Source organism: Adiantum capillus-veneris, chromosome 21, assembly GCF_014529385.1.
Source record: "Adiantum capillus-veneris isolate H3 chromosome 21, ASM1452938v2, whole genome shotgun sequence".
Classification (NCBI taxonomy): Eukaryota; Viridiplantae; Streptophyta; class Polypodiopsida; order Polypodiales; family Pteridaceae; genus Adiantum; species Adiantum capillus-veneris.
The window spans coordinates 47,061,071-47,082,602 of record NC_140951.1 but is presented as its reverse complement, the minus strand read 5'-3'; the positions used below and the strand labels follow the sequence as shown (position 1 = coordinate 47,082,602).

Sequence of the window (21,532 nt, the reverse complement as noted above, 5' to 3'; positions counted from 1 at the left end):
GTTGCAGCCTTTGTCGAGCAGATAAAGAGGAGTTTCACACATTGGCAAGCAGGGCTTTTGCTTGCATTAACAATCCCATTTGTTTGTTGTTTGCTTGCTGCGTGAACGTTGAACTCGACACGTAGGGATAGAGATAACTTTGCCCTTTTTGACAGAGTTAAAACACCAAGCCTCCGGAGGTATGGTGACAGGTAAACTCTGTGCCTCCTCTGCATGGGAAAGGTACCTTAGGATGTGCATATGTGTGGTCTTGCATCATAGGATGAACTTTGAAGGGAACTTGGGTGCAGTTCACGTGAGGCGCTGGTTGGCAACATGTGTGCAACCGGTTGCCAATTAATTCTGTTTCCATGGTGGGTTTCTTGCTTAGTTCCCGGTTCGTGGTTGTGAACTGGTTGCCGTCCTGCTCCACCTCTGTGCCTCCTCTCCATGGGAAAGGTACCTTAGGATGTGGATATGTGTGGTCTTGCATCATAGGATGAACTTTGAAGGGAACTTGGAAGCTCACCAATTCACCCGGGTCGCACTCTAGCGACTCAGTCACTCGGCCGCCAAATTGCCAATTGTTTGGGCGCCCAACAGAACTGTCCCTCTTTCCAGACGAAAAGTGCTGAGGCTGTTCTGGCTACCTACTCTTACCGACCCCCCTATATCTTAAAGCTCGCCAGTCGCCATAGCTGGCCGATGATCGCGTCGGCGTCCCAAATTGCACACAGATTCGAATTTCGCTCTAGCTCTCTCCACTTTCGAGTTTCGACTCTCTCTCTCTCTCTCTCATACAGATTCGCAGCTGCAAGCTTTCTCTCCTCTTGTTGTTTTAATACATTCGCTTCTGTCCTCGCTACGCTGTGTGCTGTGCTCTTGGAGTCTTGGCCTCTCGCAGACTCGCGAGTCGCGACCTCGCGGCCCTCGCCCATCACATTTTACATGTTGCCTTACCTTGTCAGATCAAAATCATCAAAGGAATCTGGATTTTGCTGCTCAGATGCCTCTCAGGCTGTCGGCCATCCCCAATTAGGAGTTTAGGATCTCATTTTGTGGTTTTGATGGGCGCTCAACAAAATTGCTGACATACATGTCCAGTGTCCACATGATGTATTCGATTTTTGTGCGAAGTGACCCGTACTGCCGAGTATGTAGGCCTAGTACCATCAGTTTTCTGTCAAGCTCTCTGCCATCTCCAGGATCACCTTTACTCTCTTCAAAGTTTACCGCCTTGACTGATCTCCGTCTTCCGTAAAAGCTTGCCTCTCCTTTTTCAGCAATATGAGCTGTGACCCTGCTGGCTTCATCTCGACATTGCGCACCTTCAATCATTGGTAATTCTCATCCAAATGGTGTGCTGTGTTTTTGGCTTTCGGTACGCACTTGTAATGATTATGCTTCATGTAATCATTCTGTCCGAGTACTGATTTGCGCATTGAAGGCCCTTCCTCTTAACCCAGCTGAGAGCTCTAGTCTTTATCGCGTTCTTCTGCAGATGAGCAGCCTTTCATCTGGCCATTCTTCTACTTTTCTTTCGGCAATGTACAATCTACAGGCCCCCAAGTCAATCCTCTGCGGTTTTCGCCAATGCGATTAGTCGTTAAACTGGCATTTTTTCCTGTCTAGAAGCGTTCACTCTGTGTAATTGAGACTATTGAGTAGCATTGGAAGTGTAGAAAACCCGGGGGACTTGCCATCTTCATCTCCTTTGTTGCTTCCCTACCTCTAATCAGCTTGGGCGGTCTATTCCTTTGTTCTTGGTTGATGCCTTGTCTCATGAATGCATAGAATTAACAGGAAGTGTTTCTAGCTACCAATTCTCCTTTCTAAGCTCTGCTGAAGGCTCTTCTCCTTGACCCAAATACATATATAAGCCACTGGATCTTCACAATGCTGGTAGCAAAGAGTACTAGTGATACTAGGGTTACCCAGGAGAAGGGTGCTCATCATGCGAAGACTCAAGACAAGGGAGTTTGTAGCAAGGCTTCCCAAGCGATAACAACGGCATTGGAAGTTGTGCGGGAGTCAAATAGTGCAGAGGAGGTAGCATCAACTGGGACATCATCAAGCGCCTTATCAACGGCAGTATCATCGGCATCATCATCTTTGTCATCATCTTCCTTGTCCGGAAGCTCTCCTCTGGGAGGCAACAGAGGTGGATGGAAGGGCATGAGCCTATGTCAGCGGCCTTTATGGCAGCAGCAGAACACACACCACCCAATTGGAATGCGACATGTCCAGCCTGCCCAGGCATCTTCCCTATCTGGACATTTGTACCCACCTGCAGACCTACCCTCTGTCGCTGCGACTGATATCGAAATTTCTGCAACATCCAGGATTCTAAAAGCCCTTCTTGTCTCAAGACGGCGCCTGCGTTTCGAGCCAAGCAACAAACTCTACTTTCCTTGTAAGTGTCTTTTACCATACTGTACACTTGGATATGCTTGAGGTGAAGTTTTCAGAATGTGCATTGTTATAACCTTGTAAAGCTGTTGAAAGGTTCAATTCTGGTGGTCCTAAATGATGAGGATGCTAGAGTTTGTTGCTAAGTAGGGGAACCCTTTTGGGTGCTATCACTAAGTTTTTAGCATTCTAACCAAATGTAGGCCTACTCTACTGTGTGCTTTTCTTGTCCAGATGAGCCTGGCAAACAATCAACAAGTGCTGTAAGAATACGGAATATTAGTCGCTCCAATGTTGCTTTCAAGGTTAGTGCACTGCTTGTCATGTATTGCCCATTTCATGGCTAACTTCCTCAATTAACAGCTATGTCTGTATCACTGCATTATTCACAACATTTTGTGGGCGGTTCTGATGCAAATTTATTGTGATTATAGTTTCAAACTACTGCACCCAAGAGCTGTTTCATGCGCCCCCCTACTGGCGTGCTCTCCCCAGGAGAGGCCATAATTGCCACTGGTAAGCCAGAATGTTTTTGCCAGGCACATTTAATTCAAAGGCTTTTCTTGATGCCTGTCTCAATGCACTTGTCTAAAGAAGGTCTGAAGGTATATCTGTTGCACACGTGGTGCGTGCAGATGAGAGAGAGAGAGAGAGAGAGAGAGAGAGAGAGAGAGAGAGAGAGAGAGAGACTTGTTGCGTAGCTGGAGCTTCAATGATGAGCTCCTCCAGTCTTATTTCATAGAAGTCTCAAAGAATGAATACACTATGTGTGTATATGTGGTGGATATGTGTGTGTGTGTGTGTCTGTACTGGGCAAGCGACCACGTGGCTTCTAGCCCCAACAATATGGGATAAACATATGAAGGTCAACAATTTTGCTTTTGTGTGACAATGTAGAAGAGCACAGTGCTTTCGGCCTTCTGGTCATATACGTTGGAAATGTGTGTCTGTTAAACACGAGCAATATATTAGAAAGAAAGAGCAGATAATTAGAATTTTACAGGAGGGAGGCCGGAACCAAAATGTGTGTTTGATGTAGCTCTGTGAGATTGACAGAAGATTGATGTATCTAGAATAGCTGGAGCTTGTGCACGCACATAACTTAAGCTCTTTCCAATTTAATGCACTGACTTGCTTCTGGTTTTTGAAACTTCTGTGAACAGTTGTCAAATTCATCGAGTTGCCCAAGTCTGTAGAGCAGGGTGTACAAGTTCCTCTCAAAAGGCGAACAAGAGACAAATTCAAAATTGTCAGTTTGAAGATACATGAAGACCTTGAATTCACTCCAGAGCTGGTAACCTTTTAACTCCTTTTCACCATCTCAAGGTGGATAGGCATGAAAATAAACGTTGTGCAGTACTAGTAATTGCTACCTATACAAAAAATTTGTTGGGTATTTGATACAAATAGATGCACATATCTAATTATGCATGTACACATCCATGTATTAAATACATACATGCATTCATATACTATACACACACATGTACATGATATGTACATGACCCTAGATACATGCATGCATACTCGCATGGATGTGTATTTGTGTGTGCGTATAAATAACAACAAGTACGCAACTATTGACTACCAGTACGGTATTTATCGTAGGGTATGGGAAGACTGGTAAATATAGGCTTTGAACACAACCTTGCACCATCTTATTCCACATATATTTAGAACGTTGGCAATGCTTCATATCGATATGTGACTATTACATGCCGTAGGTGGTCAGTGCATTCCTTTCTGTTGACTCAAAAATCTTGAACCTTGGACATTGAGAGAGAATGAGAATAGAGATGAATGTACAGCAGGGGGATTGTGTAAGGCAAAAAGGATATATTTTACAGAAGAGGAAACCATATATAGGGGTAAATAAGGCAATTTTGGTGCACACAGATGACATCTCCCTATTACTACATGTGAATCCCTTGGGACCTTTCACTTTGCCTTCAAATTCTTATGTGCTGCAAACATCATACAACATGAAATGCTTCTAATGTTGTTGAAAATATATGCTAACAAATTGCTCTTTACGTCTCATTGCAGTTTGAGGAGCATAGGCAGAATGTTGCTGTGGAGCAAATTTTACAAGTTGTTCTTCTAGATCCAAAGCAACCTTCCTCTGTAAGTTTTCTCTCTTTTTGTGTTATTTTCAAATGAGAGAGAGAGAGAGAGAGAGAGAGAGAGAGTGCGCGTGCATGTGGCACTGTCATGCATATGCTAATTGCCAGCCCTTAGGCTCAAGCTCTTGGTAACCCAAGGGCGAGCTACCTGCAAAGTTATTACGTAAAATTTGTGAAATAGTTCAGCACAGTTAATTGTCTATTGAAGAATCAATTAGTGCCCATCTTAAGGCTGGTTTTGTTCGGTGAATTCAGCAACTAGAGAGGCTTAAAGTGCTCATGTCGGAAGCTGATTCTGCACAAGAGGCACAAAGCAAGTCGTCGAAAAATCAGAAACCAAACAATATCCATGATGTCAGTGTGCTAGAGGAATGGGTAAGTGGGTCAATAATCAAAGTATTTAGGGGCAGATGCCTGTCAATTTCCTTCAGGTTCTTGTGCCATAGAAACTGTGATTCTCTTTTCACTGCAACACACATGCAGCTTTGGTTATCAGCTTATTTCTCATCTTTGAAATGTACAGAAGCAGAGAAAGCTAGCCCGACAACAGACAAAGTAGCGGACATAGTATACCGACTTACAACAGTGTACATGGTGTTGCAACCAATAACCTGCAATAAATTGTTGACACTCCTCTATTATGCAGGACAGTAACCAATGTCGAAGAGCTTATTGCAAAATATCAAATTGTGTTTCCACTCAGTCATGTCACCATGTGCATGCAATACAACCTCGGTGGTGACCATTTACACATGTAATAATTAGCAGCTTTGGTTTCCTTCATGACTGGCAAAGATGAACCTAAGTGTGATAATATGTAAAGTATATGATTGATATGATTTCATGTGCACTTTTGAAGGGAAGGCTTTGACTGGTTTTAAACATTAGGAACAAGGAGACTCTTGCTAGGAGATTTGTAGCAATGTGATGAGCGTTGTGAGTGCTTTTATGGGAGTAGTTGAATTGCTGCTCTTTGTTCGCTTCTCGGTTGTCTCTCTTCGGCGTTTGAGATGCCATGCATTTTATACTTTTCTCAATGTTAATTAATGCTTAATGATTTCCCTATCCCACATGTGCATTTAGTTAGGCAACATCCTGGTTGTCCCATCCTGGTTGTCCATCCTGCTCCCATGACTAGGCAGAAGCAGCCTACAGAGCTTCTGGATGCATGACACCTTAGCCTGCAGCATGGTAGAGGTGCAGTTGACAGTCTGTTGGGCAACCTATGGTGTCCAATTGAGCACCTGGAATTTTAGAGCTGATCATTGCATGGCAGCTCAGCACTCGGAATGAATATTGTTGCTCGGCCATAATTATTGCCTCTCTCCTCCAATCAGGTCATCGCACAATAGTTGCTGAGGCGTCTTATGGTTGCTAACTCAGCAGGTAGGACATCGTCCATTGCTCTCGGCTTGTCAGAGATCGATGCTGCCCCCCCCCCCCCCCCCCCCCCGCCAAAAAAAAAAACCCCGGGACACTTGATGGTCGTGAAAGGACCTATAATTGCATCCTTCCCCCACAATGCAGTTCCCATGGCCGACCTCTGCCAACCGCCAATGGGTCGCTACTGCAGCTCCTTTAACCCACACCTTCAATGCCAAAATGATTAGCCATGTGTGACCTGTCAAAGCATGGGTGTTCACCTTTTTCTTGCCCGCGAGGACAGCTACGAAAAAATAGGTTGCTAAAGGTTGCGCAACTTGTTGATGGGTGAGAGGAGGGCTGTAGAGAGGTACAAAATAGGAGAGAATTGCAAGTATCAATCTCACATTAAAAACATAGTTAACAAATCCAGAATGTGTAAAATTTGTGTTCCAAATAGGCTATGAAATAAAATAAGATGGCAGCTTATTTAAAATGATTCAATTTATGTCAAAAGAATGGCGGTACTACTTGGTTTCTCTAGTAGCTCCATTGTATAAAAGACCACATGTTGAGTTTGATTGCACATGGAGGATGTTTATGACTGTTTATAATAAAAATTAAAAACCACGTAGTTACAAAAACTTGCAAACATATTCATTGAAGGTAGGAATGACTAATAAAATCGTTAGAATGAAAATAGTATCGTTCATGTAGGAGTCTTGTTAAAACAAAGTGTAGATGATAGTGAGTCTCTGGTAAGGTTAGTCATTACACAAATTAGTTGTCCCCTAATTCGATTAAGTTTTTAATAGTAAGTGCTTGTATTATTATGAAAGACCGGGTTTATTAGTGGATCCATAAATAATTACCTAGGATGTCCATGACAAGAGTACGTAAATTGCAAATGCTTTATGAACAGTTGCATTCAATTGCAAGGAAAAATGGTACTAAATGTAAAGTATTGCAAGAGAAGTTTGAGATAGATAGTGCCATTCCACTTTAAAAAGAATATGTAAGTAATTTATTTATCATCCACCACAATAGTATTTGCAAATTGCAAATGCTTTATGAACAACTACGTTCAATTGCAAGGAAAAATGGTACTAAATGTAAAGTATTGCAAGAGAAGTTCGAGATAGATACTGCCATCCCACTTTAAAAAGAATATGTAATTTATTTATTTATCATCCCCTTTTCAACTGGACGGACTACTGGCAGCCTTGATATTGTATTCATTTATTGGGAAGATTCCTCCCCTTATGCCAAGGCTGGAGCACTCATGTCCAGGCAACCCTTTAAAAGATTCCGCACGCAAGGTTCGAACTCAAGTGCGATGCTTCATTGCATTTGTAACTTCTTGTAACCAACCAAGTATAGGGCCAATGCTGCCAAAATGGGGAAATCTTACATATAATATAAAAAAAATGTCATCCCTGCACGAGCGCCTTCCTTGCGCGTTACACTTGGGTATTGCACCTTCTTGGTCTGCTGCCTCTAGCCTTGCTGATGTCTCGCATCAATTGTCGCCACTGTCTCGCTCTTCGCTGCCAGAGGTATCAATTGAGATTCGTATGTTTTTCCCATTTTCCACGATTGGGTAGCCCCTACTACAACAGCCTTACACTCAACTACTTAGTAAAAAGAATCAATCACAAGATGTTATCATTTGTCGTGCAATCTCAATAACTAGATTGAAAAAAACTAAGAAAAAGAAAATTATGGTTAAGCACAAAAATAAAGTATTCCCTACTGTACGAAAACTTCAATTTTCCAAGCCCAGTAGGAAGGAAATGCTCATAAAGCTATCCTCGATTGTGCCTTTTGTGATGATGTTTGCTTGAATGACAGGGTATCCATCATGAGGAAGATGTATGTTTAGTGATTGATTACATAGGTATCAATGATACCTATGTTAGCTGCAATTATTAAATGGTGTGGTGGTTATCAGACAAGTGATTGATCTAGAATATAGGAAAATTATAAAAAAATAAAAATAAAAAATCTATATATTCGTGATGATAAGGGCTACTCCAACCAAATACAATAGCTTATCCATGGTGTCTATCCTGGTAGTTCTCATGCGTTCTGCACCTTCGATCGCGATCCTTCTGGCATTGATTTCTTCCATATTCATAGGCGCAATCATGATCCCTGTGTCTTTTGTGGCTTTGTTACATTGAGTGGATTTATCATGATCTGTGGTCATCGCATCGGCCGATAGCTATACTAGTATGGTGAACTTTTTCAGGCCAACAAGGTACGCTAGGGAAGTTATGAGAGCGAACGAGAGGATTCCCTCGTCTGATTATCCTTGAGTTTGGCATGCTCTTCTAGGTGCTTGGCAAAAAATGCGAATATGCAATAGGGTGAAAGAAATGTAATGTTGCATTGCATGAGTTAATGGGGAACGTTTATACGGTTGCTTGTAGCCAGGGGTCTGACGACGTGCGAATAGGAGGGGAGCATCCATGAGAGAGAGAGAGAGAGAGAGAGAGAGAGAGAGAGAGAGAGAGAGAGAGAGAGAGAGAGATGAAATGAAATGTAATATTAAACGTCTTCAAAAGGACAAACTTACATATGAGACCAAGCTGTGATTGATACAATCCTTGTGGATCTAATCCAATGCCTGGGTACAAAAATAAGATTAAGTAAAGTGAAACAATGAAAAGACATACTTGGCTCAGCAAGAATCTTTACGATTCAGATTCCTTGGTCTTGTGCTCCCATGCGCATTGTCTCATTGACACCTTTGAGCTCTACATCCCAGCACCTTCGCGTGCATGTGGCACCTCTCGCTCTCTGGTGCCTAGTTGGCTCGTACAACATCTGCCCGTCGTTCCCTCCTCATCCTTTCCTAGATCCATCCCAATGCATAACCATGGGCTCATGCTTTGTTTGCGTCCTTCCTCCCTGCGGCTCACCTCACAAGTAGGCATGTAGCCTTGTTGAGAATTGACTTTGTTAAGGTGCACGCATGCACACAGACACACACACACGATGTTCTATCTTTCCTTGTCCCAAACCACCCCTTGCACCCTCGTGCCCGCCTCGCAATCGTACGCACTCATATCCTACCGCAACAGTCTCATACCAATTTGGTTTGCTCACGTTTTGACTTGCAGGAAAAAGTCTACATAAATTAACTTGATCTAGTTCGGATATGGTTTTTAGAAATGATTTGTCACTCTTTCTTTCAGTAACCTCATGTTAGGGTATCGTACATGATGGCTGGGACTGGATTTTTTTGAAAGAATTGAGCAGATACAAAGGAAATGCTGTCAAAATTCCTACAAAAATAAAAAAGACATACACTATGTAACTTTAAAAAGAACATAGTATAAGGAATGATGACAATGAACATAGTATGGGGAACTATGAAATTCGGGTTGTTTCTCTACGATACATAATTAGACTTTCTGATTAAATACATTTATACAGGCTTATTGCATATTGCATTTCTTCATTTACAGTTGAAATGGTTTCAAAAGATTGAGCTTGGATGGTTAATCTGGCTATGTTGCCGAGAAACCTACTCAGTAAATTCTGGTTTTTTAATAGTTAATAATGATGTGTTGTCTCTCCGAGCTAATCAAGCTTGTTACAAATGTATGTCGTAAACCTTTGAGCTTGATAGGTTGAAAGCATTCTCTCCATTTGAATAGATGTATAACTTTTGAATTTAGTGTTAGTACTTTACTTTGAACATACTCCAATGTTTTTTCATAGTGCATTAATCCTCACGTGAGGGTCTCGGATGAGATGGCAGTGGACTGGACTTTTGAAAATTAGTTCAAAATACAAAGGAGATGCTGTCCAATTTTTTTCGAAAATAAAAGATGAAAACATTATCGTAAATTAAGGACTCATTTTTTAAAATTAATATTTGATCTATGTTATGGTGTTAGATTTTGTTGTAATTTTTGACACCAATAACAAGGGGAGGGAGTCGTCGACACCTGTCTTCCCAAGTAATGCCAGTTTTGACAGGCTTGTGTTTCTTGGATGGTGACAGGTAAGAGATTCTTTCCTTGGGACTACAACGAAAACTGCAGAAGTAACGGAAGATCATCCAATGTACCAGCTGGATCCTTCCACATGTAGATGTAGTGGAAGCTTACCCCAAAGGATGGGCACATAAGATACAACACCAAGATATTATATTGTAGTGATCAAAGATTAAATTTTTGATCTAAATGATTGTATTATACATTAGATACAGAATGTTGTATTGGTGTATATGAAATGATAATTGAGGTTTATGACATCTTGTTTTAAAATATTTTTATTTAATTTATTATTATTTAATATATTATTTGATACAATTGTCTAATTATGGTTCAATTATGAGAGGATTTTTCATACTTAAACACACACTCCTTTTCCCTACTAGTCTTTGGTCGGACTAGTGCCATACTTTGGAATTGGCATTAGATAATATATCAGATAATAATATAGCTACTCCAATTTATCCTGACTTCAATCAAACGGTTTTTTTTCAAGATATGGGTATTTATACCCTAAGAATTGGATTGCCTACTCTTTAATACAAGTTACATTATTACTAGCTTGATCCACCCAATCCAAAGGGATGGGTCAGGGCTCTCAGCTCCTAAATTGGTCAAGCATCTACATGTTTACATATAATCCATATACTGTAATCATTGACCACCCTCGAGAAGGTGTGGATTTTCAAGTTATCTTTATCTTGCAGGATCAGAGTATTGTGTAGGAACCAACATCACGACATAATCCACAAATTTGAAGTGACATCAACCAAAATCATGAGATATCAGGTATGTAGTTTTCATAATACCTTACTCTCCTCCCTGGAGGACCCCTTTATCATGCAACAATTGGGTGTACTTACATCTAAGTTTTTTTCAACACATTACAAATGAGTAATCTTGCATCTAAACCTTTTTAACACCATACAAGTGATTGAGCTACTACAATTGGTGGGGGATTGGTCCACTTGGTGGACCATCCTCCACCAAGTAGATCTCTCCTCTGGGATGGGGAAGGGCCACACACACACACACACACACACTCTTATCTAGCTGACAGTTCTTTAGCTAACCCTTGGCTGATTGCTTCCCTCTTTGGTGCTTTAGGCCGATGTTAGTCTTGGACATAGGTTCATGCCTACATATTTTAGAGTGGCCTTTGCTATACACATAACCTTCAGGGTTTAGAGAATGGGTCTGGTTTTGGACAAAGAGCCTCACCTTTCGGACTTTCTATTCACAAATTTATGCCTACCGTGTATATAGACATGGCTTGATACTAGTCAATAACGTACTTTGCAATCTTGTTCTAATTTGATTGATCTGTTGGAATTAGGGTTGCAGAGAAACGCACACAGCTTGGAGAAGACGAAGGAAGCTCAAGGCACACAATAGAGAGTGTGTTACTTAGTGTGCAATGGAAAGATAGATAGCCCTAGAATGATGGACGTATATACAATGCTTGGAGGAAAAAACCTCCTAAAGAGGGAAAAAATGCCGTGATCGCACACATCAATACCACATGTATATGGTAACAAATCCCCCCTGGAATGATGCGGTGAACGAGAGCTGGCACATGAGTAAAGGGAAGTGCCATGCCCTGAGGACATGATCAGTCCACAAAGGGGAGTAAGCCCAAAGCTTTGTGGAAAGCTTCAAGCTTCTCACGAGACAATGCCTTTGTAAAAAGATCTGCAAGGTTATCCTGTGTTGGCACATAAGCCAAGCTGATCTCTCCTGTTGAGAGCCTCTCCCTGACATAGTGGTAATGCAGCTCAATGTGCTTTGTGCGAGCATGAAAAAGTGGGTTCCTTGCAACTGCCAATGCGCTCTGACTGTCAGTGTAGATAGTGTTGGCAGTGTCCTATCCAACACCCAAATCAGCCATAAGGCGTCTGAGCCATACACACTCAACCGAAGCTGTGAAGACTGCCCTGTACTCAGCCTCACAACTCGAAGTGGCCACAGTAGGTTGCTTCTTACTCAACCATGATATACATGAACTGCCAAGCATGAAACAAAAACCACTTGTGGACACTCGCATGTCAAAACAACCAGCCCAACCAATCTAAGTCCGAAAAAGCATGTAAGTCTGGCAACAATGATCCCCCCTTGGGATAAAACAAGCCAAGATGTAAAGTGCCATTAAGGTAGCGAAAAATCCTCTTGACAGCCTGCCAATGCTTAGACCCTGGGCTATGCATAAATCTGTTGACCTGTGAGACTGCAAACTGAATGTCCGGCCTTGTGTTGCATACATAAATGAGGCAGCCAACAACAGTTTGGTAAAGAGTGACATCAGCAGGATCGCCAGCATCATGTAGACTTAACTTCAAACCTGTTTCCATGGGAGTGGCAATGTCTCTATGTAACTTTTCTAACACAAGGCAATACCACCATCACACTGCTTAAATTGTATACCCAAGTAATGATGCAACAGCCCCAAATCTTTCATTTTGAAAGTATCATTCAAATCAGCCTTAAATTCAGCAATATGTCTCTCATTTGGTCCAGTGAGCAGCAAATCATCTACACAAAGAACCACAATGAGAAGTACATCACCCTCACGCTTTACATACAATGTGCTTTCTCTTGGACTGTTACGAAAGCCTCGTTTGAACAAATGAATGTCAGCTTTCTCATATCAAGCACGAGGAGATTGCTTCAACCCATACAAAGCCTTCTTACATCTGCACACTTTGTCCTCTTGTCCTTTTATGACAAAACCGCGATTGATGCACATCCCAACCAAAATGAGCTGCCAATGCACACAGAAAATGCACAGTAGTCACACGACAAGTGGGGGCAAAAGTCTCTTCATAATCTATGCCTTTTTTCTGTGCATAACCCTTTGAAACAAGTCGAGCCTTATGGTGATAGATCTCACCATCCGGCTTGCGTTTCAACTTGTAAACCCACTTCGTACCAATGGCCTTTTTGCCAGGAGGCAAATCACATAAAGTCCATGTGTCATTTTTTATAAGTGCATCATATTCTGATTGCATGGCAGCCATCCGATTTTTTGAATTATGTGCTTCATCAAAAGACGGAGGCTCCTCAACATCATGTAAGCTAGACACAGCCAAAGAATAACAATCTGATGCATAAGATGCATGGTGAGAGCCTGAACGAGTACGACTAGACAAAGGTGCATCCAATTTACTGTCACGCAAAGTGTGCACCAGCCATTTTGGCATACCTCTAGCCTGCTCATTTTCAGCCCTTTCCTCATCAAGTACATCATGTACATCTGCATCAGTAATAGGCTGATCTATAACATTTTCAGAAACCCCCATAGGCTGTACATTTGCCTCATTGGAACTTACATTCGTATTTCCACCACTGAAAAGAGGCAACAAAGTGTCATAAATGTCCTGTGAGCTTACATTATTGTGTCTAGTACATGACAGCAAGGGCTGAACAGAATCTTCCACAAACACTACATCCCATGAAACCAAAACACGTTTTGTTTGCAGATGATATAACCTATAACCTTTGCTTTCAGCACTATAACCAACAAAAATACATATGACAGCTATCATGCCATGCTTCATATGGAGTAATAGACTGCAAAGCTTTTGTAGGACACTTGTTTAGTACATAAGTGTCACACATGATGGCTTCAAGCCAAAAAGAATGCGGCAAAGCTTGACTTTTGACCATACATCGTGCCATTTCCATAAGTGACCTGTTTTTCCTCTCAGCAACACCATTTTGTTGAGGTGTATAAGGCACTGTACATTGGTGTTTTATCCCACGACTAGCCAAAAATGCATTGAATTCATGAGACATATACCCCCCCCCCCTCGATCGGAACGGAGGGTGCCCATAGTACATTTCGAGAAATTTTCAGCCATAGCCAGAAATTGTTTGAAGCACATAAAAACTTTGGACTTTGCTTTAAGCGGAAACACCCATGCATGCCTGGAGTAATCATCAATGAAAGTCACGAAGTAAAGGTAATTGCCCAAGGATGGAGTTTGCATGGGCCCACAAACATCACTATGCACATGTTGCAACCTGCATGTGGCCTGAACTGAACCATCCTTTGGAAACTTAGAACGCAGCATCTTACCCAAAATACAGCCTTCAAAATTACCTGCATGTGGCCCAAACTGAACCATCCTTTGGAAACTTAGAACGCACATCTTACCCAAAATACAGCCTTCAAAAACATGTTTGACAGGTGCTTCAAGAGGTGGCAAAGAAGCAACCATATCAGATTTTTGCAAACGCAGCAAACTGGCAAAATTCAGATGACCAAAATGTGCATGCCAAAGTTTTGCATCTGAAATAGTCCTTGAATCTGCAACAGCATTTGCAAAATTTTGTCCACACTTGTCATACAAAGTGAGCTTATACAGCCCATGGCACAAAAGGCTAGATGCAATAATTTTATCATCATAAGTGAATCATGAACTGTACATTTGTCATCCACAAATTTGACTACAAGTCTAAGTCTAGCAAGTGTAGATACAGACAAAAGATTCTTCTTGATCCCAGGTACTTAAAGAGCATCAACAAGTGTGAAAGAACTGCCATTTGCAACAGTAAGCACAGTCTTTCCAACTCCCTGAACCGGATAAGAGGCGTTGTTGGCACAAGTGATTGAATTCCCATGAGGGACAGACTCGAGAGAGGTGAACAATTCACGATGTGAGGTAATGTGCTTTGTAGCACCACTATCGAAATACCACACATGTGAATCTGCAGCAACTGACAAGCATGCATCATGGACAACAGGTTTGTAAGTGCACTCTGCGCTAAAAGCCCATTCTGCGTCAACATCAGCATTACAGTCTCCTTTTACAGAAGACTCAACAATGGCTACATTTGTAGTGGAACCAGCATTTGCAGTGGAACCGCCCTCTTTCTTCTTAGCCTCTTTTGCCTTCAACTTAGGATACTGCTTGATCAAGTGATCATTAGCTTTACAATAATGGCAACGCATCTTCTTTTTTCCCTTATCACCAGAATTGCCAAACGAAGTGTTGCCAGCAGAAGCATTGGGAACGAAGTTTTGCCACTCGCAGCAGAACCATAAGAAGTGGCTGCATGGATGTTACCACCCTTTCTTTGAGAACCAATAAAAGCCTGTTCAACTGCATGCTGTCTGGTCCTATTTTTTCTGGAAAGTAACTCTTGCAACCGCAATGTGCATAATGCATCAAACTTGACAACTTCTGGATTTCCTTGGGTCATAAGTCTCCAAGTACTAGCAAAAGTCTGGTAAGAATCTGGTAAGGCATCAAGAACAGTCTGCACAAGGGAACTTTCTGAAATGACTTCACCTGCAAAAATAAGTTGCTCATTGATATCCTTGACACTAGCAAAGGAAAGTGTCCATATCATTTTCCTCATGCATAATCTTCGACTCCAGCTCTTTACTAGCAAAGCAATTTTAGCCTCATTGCGACTTGCATAAAGACCAGCCAAAATATCCCAAGCCTCTTTTGCAGATTTTGTTGAACGGATGTGAGGAACAATGGTGCGCTTCACTGACAACGCAATCAATGCATGAGCCTACGCATCCTTTACATCCCAACGATCTTGTTCTGCCGTAGGCAAAACAACTCTAATAGCAGCAATCCTTGCAGCAAGACCTGCAACATCCTCAACATCGCCTGCATCCTCAGAACCAGGATGTACATCAATGCCCTGCACAATATTCTAGACGCCCTTCGACAAAAGAGCATGTTGCCTCATGTTAGCCCACATAGGGTAATTGTCGCCATCCAACATGTCCTCAACACAGCAAACATCTTGAACACATCTGTGTTGTTGTCAGCGATGCTAAATGCTGCACTGATGTGAAAACTGCCCAAAAATAGGAGAAACAGAGTGGGAACAACACGTGCTATATAGCACAAACCGTAGAAGACTGTAAGGCACCTATTATGCAGAAAACGACACTGACAGAAATTTTGCACAAAATGACAAAGTTGCCTGTGCAGACTTGCCTATAATGAAAACGGAGGCCGAAATGAGCCCGAATCAAAAACCTGCGAACGCTCGCCAAACCTCACTATAATCGGAGAAAGTGAGCAGGCGTGTGCTGGAGCAGTTGGCGACTAAGCCCGGGAGGACGTAACCTGCTCTGATACCAATTTTTGGAGTTAGGGTTGCAGACAAACGCACATAGCTTGGAGAAGACGAAGGAATCTCAAGGCACACAATAGAGAGTGTGTTACTTAAAGGAGTACGAGTGGAAGTGCGACGCGAGAGAGAGTGTGAGAAGAAGAGCACGACGATATGGTGAACTCGCTCTACTGTAATGTGTAGAGCATAGTGAGTTCTTATTAGGTTTTAACAAAAGAATATGTGTACATACCTGGCGGCCCGCCCACTTACCTGGGCGACCACATTGGGCTTTATACCCCAACAACCTCCCACTTAAAGTCCAATGTGGTACTTTAAGTGTGAGAGAAGCTACTATACAAGCTAATATACAAGAGATGTAGAGAAGTGATGTACTACCCTACACCTAACTGCTTGCGAAAATGCGCAAAGCTCTCTCAGGGAAGTCCTTTGTAAGTAGATCAGCAGGATTTTCTGTGGTGTGAAATTTGACAAGCTGAAGTTGCTTATCCTCGAGCATTTCCCTGATGAAATGATACTTCACATCCACATGCTTTGTCTTTGAGTGATAAACTGGATTGCGAGCCAATTGTATAGCACTTTGACTATCACAATATAACACAGGCATCTCTTCTTTGATTTCCAAATCTGTTACTAGTCGATTAAGCCAAATTGATTCTTTGCATGCCTCTGATGCTACAACATATTCAGCCTCTGTAGTAGACTCAGTAACACAATCTTGTAATCTAGAACGCCATGATACTGCTCCACCAGCCAATGTAAAGACATACCCTGACGTAGACCTTCGGTTGTCTAAGTCACCTGCATAATCTGAGTCTATAAAACCCTTTACACTTAGCTCCTAACTCCCATAGCATATACGCATACTCTTTGTAGCTTTCAGGTATCTCAATATTCCTTTCACTGCCTCCCAATGTTTCTTGCCTGGGTTTGATATGTATCGACTTACTACTCCCACTACAAATGCAATGTCTGGGCGAGTAGCAATCATTGCATACATCAAACTACCCACTGCAGATGCATATGGAATCTTATCCATTTCAGCCTGTTCTTCCTCAGACACATGACAATCTTGTTTGCTAAGTTTCACATATGGTGGCAATGGAACACTCAATGCCTTTCCCTTCTCCATATTGAAACGTTGCAAAACCTTGTCAATATACTCTGTTTGAGATAACCAAATCAACTTCTTTGATCTGTCTCTCTCAATGCGCATACCAAGTATATGACTTGCCTCACCCATGTCTTTCATGTCAAACGATTTTGCCATCTTTGACTTCAAAGCTGAAATTTCTTCCAAGTGCTTGTTAGCAATCAACATGTCATCCACATACAAAATAAGGATCAGCCAACTGCCATCCTTAGCCTTCTTTGTATATAGATAGTGATCGAAATCACTACGTTTGTAGCCTTGAGAAAGCATAAACTTGTGGAACTTATGGTACCATTCCCTCTGTGATTGTTTTAAGCCATAAAGACTCTTTAACAACTGGCATACCAAATCTTCCTTGCCTTTCTCAACAAACCCTTCTGGCTGCTGCATGTAAATTTCCACATCTAAATCACCATGCAAGAACGTTGTCTTGACATCCATTTGGTGCAACACCAAATCTAATATGGCAACCAATGCAAGAAAGCATCTCATTGTAGTCATCTTGACCACCGGAGAGAAGACTTCATCAAAGTCAATGCCTTGTTCTTGCTTAAAGCCCTTGGCAACAAGCCTTGCTTTGTACTTTGGCTGACTATCGTGAGCGGTGATCTTATACCTGTAAACCCATTTACAAGGTAGAGCCTTTTTGCCCTGTGGTAATTTAACTAGCTTCCATGTCTGGTTTTTATGCAGAGCTGTCATTTTTTACTGCATGGCCAATTGCCAATTCCCAGAGTCCTTTATTTGCACTGCTTCCTTGTAACATGAAGGCTCATTGCAATCTGTCAACATGACATAGTTCATAGATGGAACAAACCGATCAGGAGGTCGTGAGATCCGTCCTGATTTACGTAAAATAGGTGGCTAAGGCTCAGCCACAACCTGTCGTTCCACTCAATCCTGTCCTTGCTCCTCTTGAGCCCTGACATTTTGTCTTGCACGTGCAGGTCCATCTTCTTAGAAGACAACGCTTCTAATCTCCTCAACCCTCTTTGGTTTAGAATGATATTTGGATTCATTAAAGTGAACATCATTGTTGCTGATAACCTTTCTGGATTCGGGATCCCAAAGTCTGTACCCCATCTCACCAGAATTACCATAGCCTAGAAAGATGCACTTTCTACTCTTTGGCTCAAGTTTGTTCCTAAATTTCTTTGGAACATGAGTATATGCCTCACAGCCAAAGACTCTAAGATGCTTGTATGAGGGAATTTTGCCTAACCATACCATCTCTGCCATCGAATCCTTCTGCAAAACCTTGCTAGGAGATCCATTTATAAGATGAACAGCTGTTGATACAGCTTTAGCCCAAAACCCATTTGGCAGTTGTGCATTAGACAACATACTTCTGACCTTCTGTTGTATGGTCCTATTCATCCTCTCAGCAACACCATTTTGAGGAGGATTGTAAGGAGCAGTAAGCTCACGTTTTATACCTTTTGACTCACAAAAGTCCTGAAAGGCCTTTGAAACATACTCTCCACCATTGTCAGTGCATAAGCATTTAAGCTTCTTGCCACTCTGATTCTCCACAAGTGTCACAAACGTTTTGAAAACACTAAACGCTTCATTCTTGTGCTTGAGAAAGTAAACCCGTACTTTCCTCGAGTAATCATCTATAAATGTCATAAAGTAAGAAGCTCCCCCTAGAGATAGGTTAGGCATAGGTCCACACAAATCACTATGAACAAGTGCCAACTGTGTATCTCTTCTACTGCCTCTATGCTTATGTGGCTGCTGTGTTTGCTTACCATACAAACAATGTTCACAAAATTCAAAATCATTAAATGACAAGGCAGCCAAATAACCAGAACGAGACAAGATTTCCATTCCCTTCTTGGACATATGTCCTTACCGGCTATGCCACAAAGAAACGTTCGGCTGCTCGGTTACATTGATTATATTTTTAGAGACATTTGATACATAAATCATGTAAAGTCCTCCAGACTTTACTCCATGTGCTACTGTCATAGAACCCTTGGATATCTTCCACATGTTCTGTCCAAAAGTGGTGACGTAGCCAGCATCATCAAGTAAACCTGTGCTGATCAAGCTCTTTGTAATTGCGGGAACATGTCTCACATTCTTTAGCGTGAAAGAAGAGCCATTCTGAAACCATCTTCATTACTATGCTATTATGTATGCTAGCAAGAAGAGTGATGATAAGTGAGGAACTAGTTCTTTCTCCTATGAAATGTTTCTTCTTCCTCTTCCCTACCCTCATTCCCTGCTAGCTCTCCCCACCTTCGAAGGTGTTTGAGATCTGGGACTGAGGCTTGGGATAGTTAAAGCTTTCCTCAAATTTTATGTTATGCTCGTGATGCATGAAGCTTTCCATCTTCATTTGCATCACCTAGGTCAAGGAACACAAAGATTGTATTGTAACAAGTCTCTCTTGATGGCAAAAATCATAATACAAATTCCTAGTGGAGGGGGGGGCGGCTCCACATAAATCCGGTCCTCAACTATTGTCATGTTCTCTAAATTCTCTCCCTTGCAAAAGTATTGTTCATGCCAAGTTAACCAGATGCTATGTTTATGTTGCTACCATCAATTACGTTCACTCGCTATGCTCACAAAGTAATTTCACAAAAGTACTCTCTCTTATTTCTACTACTCTCAAGTTAATAGGCCAATTCCATTACAATTATGACACTAGATTTTAGTCATAATAAAAAAACCAAAATCTTGAAAATGATGACAGAAAGGAACATTTTGGTCTTTCAAGGCCTCCTCTTTCATTAACATGATGAGGTTATGGGGCAAAACTTAAGGTCTATATGGTATCTATAGGCCAATACCATCAACTAAGCATTTTTCAAGGCTTCAAACTAATAGGTATCTTATACTTTAAGCTCATTTTTAAAAAAAAATTATAGTGCACAATTTCTTGCAAAAAATATTGCTATGAAAAAATAATTAAAGTGTGTATATATATTCCCCAATTGTGTCCATATGAGGTAGATGAATGGAAAAACCCAAAAGTGAACTTTATTTTGAGGCTAATGTTTGATAAATAAAAAATAAGAAGTACAATATGCATAGTTTTTGGGATATGATATAAATTACCAAATTGCATAACCATCAAATAGTATCACCTTAACTAATAGAGTCATAGAGCTAGTATATATGCATCATAAGACATTGCAAATTTAGATGATGCTTTATGTGGTTGTTAATTGAATTCGTAAATGTTGCATATATTTAATTCTAGTCACAAAGAACTTTTGTTTCACATGACAATTACAAAAATGTCAAACACATATATAAGGAGTTACCATGGATTATTGCATGCATCCCGATCATTTATTTCTAGACTAGAGCAAGAGTTTTAGTGTAGTTACTATTGAGTTGTGTACAAAAGTGATGGATTATAAATTTTATGGGCACTTTGGATAACATTTTTTAAGTTTGCAAAAGCATTTCTTGAGATATTTTGTAGATTTCATGTCCCAATTTATTTAAATTTGTGAAAAAAAACACTAAAGTGTTCTTTTTGGTACCAGACTAGTGTTAAAGGTGAGTGTGTCGATAAGTAGACCTACTTGCTAACTCTAGTATATACAAATGATAGGGAAAGAATTGCTCTCAGCCTATGTCCATTGGCTCTCTTAAATTGTATGCATGCAGCTATATCTGCTCTAGTGACAACCAAACATGTGCACCATTGCTATAGTCTATACACATCTCCTATGCGTATCATGTAAGGACCTACATAGATTCACCATGCATCATGTCAGTGTTAGTCATCACACAAATAACAATCTCGTGCAAATTATCCCACTACAACTATTAGGTCGGGTCTCAACTCTAAAAGGTCATACATGAGACTCACAAATGCTCATGATAACTACGTGCCCTCACCTAACTTAGCCACCTCAATGTTATCTACATCAAATGCATCATCATCATCAGGACTAGTCATCTATGGATGTGTTGACTCTGCCTCGTGGAAGACCACTTCCCCCTCATCCATAGGGACTTGAAGTGCATGCTCTAGCATACCTTGCTTACTTCTAGTGTGAGCATATCAAATAAATCCATATCTGTCATCTTTGACTCGACCTCTTGTGACTCACGAGAGTACTCCCACTCTACCTCTATATCAATAGAATCCACAGACAAGTCATGCATAGGATCATGGATCTTATCCATGAAGACACACGTCGCATATTTCTACATATCTACAAAGTGATAGAGACACTACTGTCTTGTAAATGAGAAACATGTAAAGGGTAAACCATGCTACTCCAGGGAACGTTTGCAATCACTAGCAAAACCCTATGCATTTGAAAATGCTGCTCTTCGAGCAGTCATGACAACCACTATTTTTGCAACTATGTCATTAAGATCAAACTATCTCTTAGCTTAGGAACATAAGGTACATGACAAAGCGTGTA

At 41.2% G+C, this 21,532-nt stretch overlaps 2 protein-coding genes across 2 annotated transcripts; both read left to right on the top strand.

The window, feature by feature from the left end:
• Window positions 1-350: 350 nt before the first annotated feature.
• LOC147430898 (uncharacterized) lies at window positions 351-1,611 on the top strand. The gene is made up of 3 exons (XM_086493430.1): window positions 351-438; window positions 1,272-1,319; window positions 1,481-1,611. Exons 1-3 carry the CDS (start codon window positions 351-353, stop codon window positions 1,609-1,611), a joined length of 267 nt encoding a protein of 88 aa, XP_086349556.1.
• An 8-nt stretch (window positions 1,612-1,619) lies between these two features.
• LOC147430897 (vesicle-associated protein 4-1-like) lies at window positions 1,620-5,374 on the top strand. The gene is made up of 7 exons (XM_086493429.1): window positions 1,620-2,392; window positions 2,623-2,693; window positions 2,823-2,904; window positions 3,552-3,682; window positions 4,435-4,512; window positions 4,767-4,886; window positions 5,035-5,374. Exons 1-7 carry the CDS (start codon window positions 1,876-1,878, stop codon window positions 5,068-5,070), a joined length of 1,035 nt encoding a protein of 344 aa, XP_086349555.1. The 5' UTR covers window positions 1,620-1,875; the 3' UTR covers window positions 5,071-5,374.
• The last annotated feature ends 16,158 nt before the right edge of the window (window positions 5,375-21,532 follow it).